General features: G+C 40.4%; 1 protein-coding gene across 1 annotated transcript; it reads right to left on the reverse strand.

The window, feature by feature from the left end:
• Window positions 1-2,944: 2,944 nt before the first annotated feature.
• LOC130195654 (translation initiation factor IF-2-like) lies at window positions 2,945-4,125 on the reverse strand. Its single transcript, XM_056417329.1, has 2 exons — window positions 3,358-4,125; window positions 2,945-3,226 (listed from the first exon to the last, which is right to left on the reverse strand). The coding sequence occupies exons 1-2, from the start codon at window positions 3,594-3,596 to the stop codon at window positions 3,106-3,108; spliced, it is 360 nt and encodes a 119-aa protein (XP_056273304.1). The 5' UTR covers window positions 3,597-4,125; the 3' UTR covers window positions 2,945-3,105.
• Between the last annotated feature and the right edge of the window lie 3,293 nt (window positions 4,126-7,418).

Below are 7,418 nucleotides of genomic sequence, written 5' to 3' on the forward strand. Positions count from 1 at the left end.
CCTTCTGGTGCAGAGTTACCTGGCTGGCCAGTGAGAGGGATGCGTCCTCCAGGGATCTGTTCCGGGCCTTGGCTTTGCCCCAACCAGGAGAGAAGGGGTTCAAGAGCCTCTCTGCCCAGTGAAAGGGGCTCCATATGTGAGGAGTGGAGGGAGACGTCCCCCAGATCAGCCACCATCTGGGAAAGGGAACAATATGCCAGGAAAAGCATGCAGAGAGAAAATGAGAGAGAGAGCGAGGCAAAAGAGTGAAATACAACACTGAAATAGATGGCTTGAAAAACCGACATGAGTGAAGGATTGAGAGCCGGACGTATGTAGCAAATCAAGGAAGGACAGATGGATTGATAGTAGGGCTGGGAGAAAGAAAAGCCACTGATTTACAGGGATGTTGTTTTTATCTGCTCATTTGGTCCAACAACCAGCATTTATGCTTTAACTCTGAGGATTGCGCCTCAGTCCCTTGTCTCTTCCCGGTGACGTATGTCAATGCTGTATGTGTGTGCGTGAGAGACTGTGTGTAAAGGGGTGTAAAATGGTCAAACCAGTTCTCTTCACTAGAGGGAACCTTACCATCTGCCCTCTGTCACAACCCCAATCACAGTCCTTCCATCAACCCAACACACTTTCCCAAAATGGGGATGAGAATAGTCTGACTTTTACCCAAACACACATTGAAAAGATAGAGAACTTCAACAATTATCGCAACATGATCTTTCAACAATTTACAAGCAATTATATATGAAAAGAATAATTCAATGTATTTTATTTTGTATAGCTCAAATCCACAAATTTGCCTCAGAGGACTTTACAATCTGTCCTGGGACCTCACATTGGAACAGGGAAAAAAGCAATAGCATTTGTAACTTACTATCACCTAACAATGATGTGATACACACTAATTGGTGGTGACAACTATTTTGTGCTGAAAGGCAACTTACTATTTACTTATTATTTATACTGTCGCAGGCAACCGTATGCACATCGGGCCTTACAACACCCTTGAACAGGACATCATTTCCGATATACAGTACTGCTTCTCGTACCTTATTGCTTGCTTAATATATATATATTAGTGCTGTGAAAAATAACGCGTTAACTCAGTTAATTAAATTACAGGTTTAACTTCGTTTTTTTTTTTTACGCATTTAACGCATGCGCAGAATGAGCTTCCAATCCGTCTGTTGTTGGTCGTCTCGAACCAGCAGCATGTCATTCTGTCTCTACGTGTCACGTTAACACGATCCGTCTCGCCGGATGCCGGCGTGTGTGGGACGAAAAAAAGTCACTTGCACCAATGTTTTAATGCAGGGGTGCTCAATATGTCGATCGCGGTTGCCGCAGAGTTCAGATGCCGGTCTTCGCGCATGAAAAGTCACTAGCACCTCCCTAACTGTTACTCATAAAATGTAGTCAAACAAAACGGAGCAAATCACCGTGTTCATGGCCCGGCAAAGACAGCGCGGTCTCCTGGCTTCAACACGTTACTGTCAGGAAGACACAGCGCAAAAAAAAGTTTTTGTAAAACGTTTTACCTTTTCTGATTCCGCTAGCTCTTTGCTAACTTCCGCTAGTACTTCCGCTAATACCTCCGCTAATACATCTACTTAGAAAGTGTATTCTGTACGTTTTCTCCGTCGAAATGTTGCAAGACCCGACTTGCTGCATTGATCGCGACTTTAGACATTGTGTGTTAGGGCTCCTCTTGTGAAAAATTATTACGAAATAAAAGAAAATGTATATGTTCTTTGCAAAGATGAGGATATGTTGAATGCTGGGATACCAAACATGCCCATGTTTATTGACGTGGTCTGCGCGAGCAAGCCGTTTAAAGGGAAGGGGAGGGGCTTAAGGACGCCGGCGTCCTCAGTGGAGTGGAAGAGGTTAACCCTCCTTTACATGTACTAACATATTTTACCCTCTGGGTCAATTTGACCCCAGCAATTAAAACCTACAGAAAATTATTAGAATTAATATTGCTTCCCAAGTTTAAGTGTGAGGTACTTTATGTTTGTTTGTTGACTACCTACATAGCCCTTTAAATATATAAAAAAGTTGATATTTCTTATAAGTTTGACACAGTGAAACACAGCCTGGGGTCAAATTGACCCCAAAGAACACCGACATTAAACATTGAATGGGGTCAAATTGACCCGAAAGGTAACAGGAGGGTTAAACATTCTGTTTAGGATGAAGATGTATTAATGTTCCATATGGAAGAAAACTGCTAAATAACTGCTGAGTTGCAGCACCATTGTATAGAAGAATGTATAAATGTTAGGGCTGTCAGCGTTAACGCGTTAAACTATGCGATTAATTTGGCCGCGTTAACGCACTAAAATATTTTAACGCAATTTCTTTTTCTTTTCTTCTTTTTTTTAAAACCGCGGCAGTACGGTTTGACACTGTTTCCGTTTTTAAAACAATCATTTCTCCGCGAAAATAAGGAGCAGAAATCAGTTTAACCCTCTGGAGTCAGGGGTTATTTTCTCGATTTTACAAACAAAATTAAATTCACCATTAAAAGGCTTTTGCATATGACACATACCCATGTGTTATACATCAAAAATTCCAGAACAATCTCAGCTCTCTATATAATGAGGCACAATTGTCCTCAGGTACAAGTGGAAAGAAAAAATATGGCCCTAAAGCTGAAAATGTAAGTTCAATTTCACAAAATTCTTCATATCTCTTCTGAAAACACACCTTTACTCATGTGGACCAACTGTTTTGGTGTTTAAAATTAGTTTACCAAAGGTCATAGGTTCACAAAAGCAGTGAAATATCTGAATACAATGCTAGATACATGTAAATAAATGTCAAAAACCAAATTTTGTACTATCGTTTTTTTAGTAGAAATTATGTGGTCCGTCACACATTCACCAATATGATAAAGATGGGACTGAGAAATGACTTCCTTCTGCAGATACAGTTTCATGGGGTGTGTGCGAATAAAAAATGACCATTACATTTTTTCTTCTTCAAATAAATATGTATTATACATTAGAAAAAGTAAACATATTCTCCATAATATTCATGTTGAGACATAGAAAACAGAACACAAATATTGATACAGAATATTTACAATATGGCTTCACTATAATGGCATCATGTAATCGTGTCATGGTCCTCCGGGGCACGAAACCTCTTTACTGGCCGGGCAGGTAGAGCTGCAGGTGGGGCTGCAGGTGGATCTGCAGGCTGCACTGCAGGCGCTGGTGAATCCTCTCTGTAAAATATAATACTAGTCAGCACCGCGCGCACGTAACGGGCACAGTGACGGGACACGGTAACAGACACGGTAAAACGGACACGTAACAGATACGCAAAGGACACGTAAAGTTTAGTGAAGACACTTACCCGGGTCCAAGTGGATCTCTTCTGGCTGCGTGTTCCTCCTCGTGGCTCTGGAGCTCCTCTGAGGCTCCGCGCTGCTCGCCAAAGTCGTTCCAGCTGCTTCCTTGTTGTAAAGTCCGTTCGCGCCGTTCTCTGACTGACAGACTGCTAATGAGCTTCACCTGGAAGGTGGGTAGGTCCTTGTGATTTCTTGGGTGTTCATTGGTTGTTCTTCTCCGCAAAATGTTGACGGACAACCTCATTGGCAAATCACAGTACTCGGTGCCGCGTCACCCGACACGTTCGTCCCCCTATCTTTCTCTGTGAATCGCAGAGGAGCTTACGGTAGAGAAATGAACGGAAGAGGAAATCCTCCGGATTCATCCAGTATTTTAAACGTATCTCGGCGACGTATTGTCGCGGAGATATACAGATTTTAAAAACGTAAAGCTGTCAAAACGCACTGCCGCGTGCTTTGACTTCAGAGGGTTAACTCGTGGATGAATCAGTCGGGTTTCCTCCTGCTCCTCCTTCCTCCCGTCTCCCCCTCTGATACACAGAGGAACGAAGGGGCGACGTGTCGGGTGACGCGGCGCGGAAAGAACTCGACACACGAAACCTTCAACGTGATTGGTCAATCCGTTTGTCTGTCAACATTTCGGGGGAAAAAAAACCAATGAACACTCAGTAAATCACAAAGGACCTCCCACCTCACAGGTAAGGCTCATTTAGCAGCCTGTCAGTCAGAGAACCAGAGGACACGGCGCGAGGACAATGAGGCTTATTTCAGAGCTGAGATTGTTCTGGAATGTTTGATGTATAACACGTGGGGGTGTGTCACACGCAAAAGACTTTAAACGGTGAATTTAATTTATTTTGTAAAATGTATAAAATGCCCCAGCCTCCAGAGGGTTAACGTGACATATTTGAATGTCAGTCAGTTACCAAGGCCACTGGTTCTGCTGCTGTTCAATGTTAAAGATGACAGGACCAATGGGGTCTCAATATACTTCTTTTTTACTAATCTGATGTTTCACTGAAGAAACAATTTATCATCCACGATATTAAATACCTCGCTGGCACTGTATATGTAGGAGCCTCTTTGAAAACACAGCTCTGTGTGAAGTTTTGTCTTTAAAAGAGAAACACTTTTAACCCTTGTGTTGCCTGGGTCATTTTGACCCGATTCAATGTTTCACCCTCCTGTTACCTTTATATTTAATAACATATTTTACCCTTTGGGTTCAATTTGACGCCAGCAATTAAAACCTCCAGAAAATTATTAGAATTAATATTGTTTTCCAAGTTTAAGTGTGAGGCACTTTATGTTTGTTTGTTGACTACCGAAAGAACACCGACATTAAACATTGAATGGGGTCAAATTAACCCGAGGCGCGCAGGGTGTAATATTGATTCGGGTCAAAATGACCAAAGCAAACAAGAGAGTTAACGGTGAATTTAATTTTTTTTGTAAAATGTATAAAATGAGCCCAGCATCCAGAGGGTTAACGTGACATATGTGAATGTCAGTCAGTTACCAAGGCCACTGGTTCTGCTGTGTTCAATGTTAAAGATGACAGGACTAATGGGGTCTCAATATATATTTACTAATCTGATGTTTCACTGAAGAAACAATTTATCATCCACGATATTAAATACCTCGCTGGCACTGTATATGTAGGAGCCTCTTTGAAAACACAGGTCTGTGTGAAGTTTTGTCTTTAAAAAGAATGAACTTTTAACTTTTAACTTTTAATCGCGATTAATTAATCGCAATTTCTAAATGTGCGATTAATTAGTTAATTTTTTTTAATCGATTGACAGCCCTAATAAATGTATATATCCGTCTTTTGTCATAAATCTCTATGTTCTCACAAAATATACCGAGAATATCGGTAATATGTGATTAATCATGATTAATCCACAGAAACCTGTGATTAACCCGATTAAAAATTTTAATCGTTTCACAGCCCTAATATATATATATATATATATATATTTATATTTATACATAACATCACCCATAGGCTCACACAGCTCGGTGACTTTCACCCACTACGTCTGGATGAAAATCTGCTTTATTCGCATCCATTATCGTGTGTGCATCGACCTTGCATGGAATCTACTTGCAACGCTTTTGGTGTGAACGCATCATAAGTGTTGTGAAAATGTATCGGCTAATTTGAAGTGGCTCCTCACCCCAATCTATCTGATTATATTTCTGCTGGCAGTTGGCTTAATGGAATGCATCATCCAATGAGATCTAAAATTATTATCTCAACTCTTTCAAAATAAGTAGATAAAAACACCTGCACATTAATGCTGTGACAGCCTTTTCGATTGACAAATTCTGCCTTGTTTGGGCCAGAGGGCGATTTGATGGCTCGAGAAGGTCTTGTAAATAAATTATTCCTTGTGGGCAGAATGGATAGCGCTCGTATAGTAAAGTGATCATGACGTGATAATTGGGGATCTTGGGGATCTTGATGAACTCTCTCCCTATAAAACGCTAATCTAACTAATATCACTCCTTCATCAATGGGATCTCTGAGGAAGGGAGCTGCCAGCTTATCCAGCTTTCTTAAGTTAGACTGCGCTGGAGCAGGTTCAAATTTGTGGATGTGTTGCTATGGGGATTTTGCCAAACTTGCTTTGTGGAACCGAAAAGCTTGACTAATGTAATCTTATCCTGGAAACTATCCAGCTGACCACAATAGCTACAGGTACGAGGAATAGGGCCCTGGCTTCAGATACGAGGAATGGAGTGCACAGAGATGGATACCTCAAAGACAGAAAATCAAACCCAAATCATATACACGGCTAAATACTTGATGTGAGAAAGTCAATATGTTCTTTTGGTTTTGTGTAAATTAACCGGTTTTTTTAAAAACATGGTAATCTCTCACTTGCAGCCTTTCTGAGAAATAACTGAACAGAAATAATTACTGCATACATATTACAAAAGCAGTAGAGGTAAATTAGTAGTAGTAGCATTGTTGTTGTTATGGCTGTGCCTTCTCCTCATGTGGGATTTATAATTCTGTGTACTCTCAAAGACTCCCTCTTGTTATGATTCACACAGAACCACGTTGGCCTCTGTTCGTAGACACAAACTAATCAAAAATATTGCACCGTAATTAGAGGGTAGTGATGTGTAGCCAGTAATTACTGCAGTCAAGGTTGCCTTTATTCTTCAGCACCAGCCTTGAGCGATGTAGGAGAGGGTCAACAGTCTGTCATCACGCTACAGAATACCTATTTTCATAGCCTGTCATCACTTAAATACGAGTGTGACTCTTATTTTGTCATGAGGTAAAGGACTTTATGTTGGCATAGCAATGTAAGAATAAAAAGGCAGCATTTTTTTATTTCTACTTGGATCAATGTGTCTTGATTTGTCTCCACTTAAAGAGTCTTGTATTGATGATCAGTGACAAAAAAAACAATATATCCACTATGATTCAAAACTGTTAGTATTCTTTTAGGCACCATATGATCTTTACAAAAAAACCTGTTGACAAGATGTATCAAGAACACATGGATGTTCACGATGCACTCGTGTGAATTAAGATGGCATCAGCCGAGAACAAAGAGATGAAGACTTAAAAGCCGTCCGCAGGAATAACTCAAAACAATGGGGGGAAAAACACCCAAAGAGTGCATACAAAGAAGAAAGAACACAAATAAACCAAGCTTTTCATCTTTTTAAAAACCACATGAAGGTGTTATGCTTCGTGTAGAAGAAGTTGTCATTAGACGCCGGGATGCATATCGACATTTCCTTCAGAATTGAGAGTTTGTTTGACAGTGTAAAAGTGAAGATCTAACTGTTTCTAAATGAATCACTTTAATACCTAGTAGCTGTGGTTGGAGAATCATTACAGCTCGCCGTAATAATGTTATCAAATGATGAAGTTGTTTTATGAACATAACAGTGTGAGGTGGCAATGCATGATACTTTTCTCAATCCCCCACCTATGACTACATATTCTTGCTCTGACCTCTTAAGCAGATGCGCAGACTATATCATTCTCCTCTGCAGGAAAGAGATTGATTACGTTATTAATGGATTGTAATATTTAAAT

Source organism: Pseudoliparis swirei, chromosome 1 (genome assembly GCF_029220125.1).
Source record: "Pseudoliparis swirei isolate HS2019 ecotype Mariana Trench chromosome 1, NWPU_hadal_v1, whole genome shotgun sequence".
In the NCBI taxonomy this organism is placed as follows: Eukaryota; Metazoa; Chordata; class Actinopteri; order Perciformes; family Liparidae; genus Pseudoliparis; species Pseudoliparis swirei.

Excerpts from the sequence above, each read along its gene's own strand:
- LOC130195654 (XM_056417329.1), bottom strand. The coding sequence starts at position 3,596 with ATGAGGTTGTCCGTCAACATTTTGCGGAGAAGAACAACCAATGAACAC. Across the intron at positions 3,227-3,357 it reads AGAGATCCACTTGGACCCGG|AGAGGATTCACCAGCGCCTG; the intron begins GTAAGTGTCTTC and ends TATATTTTACAG.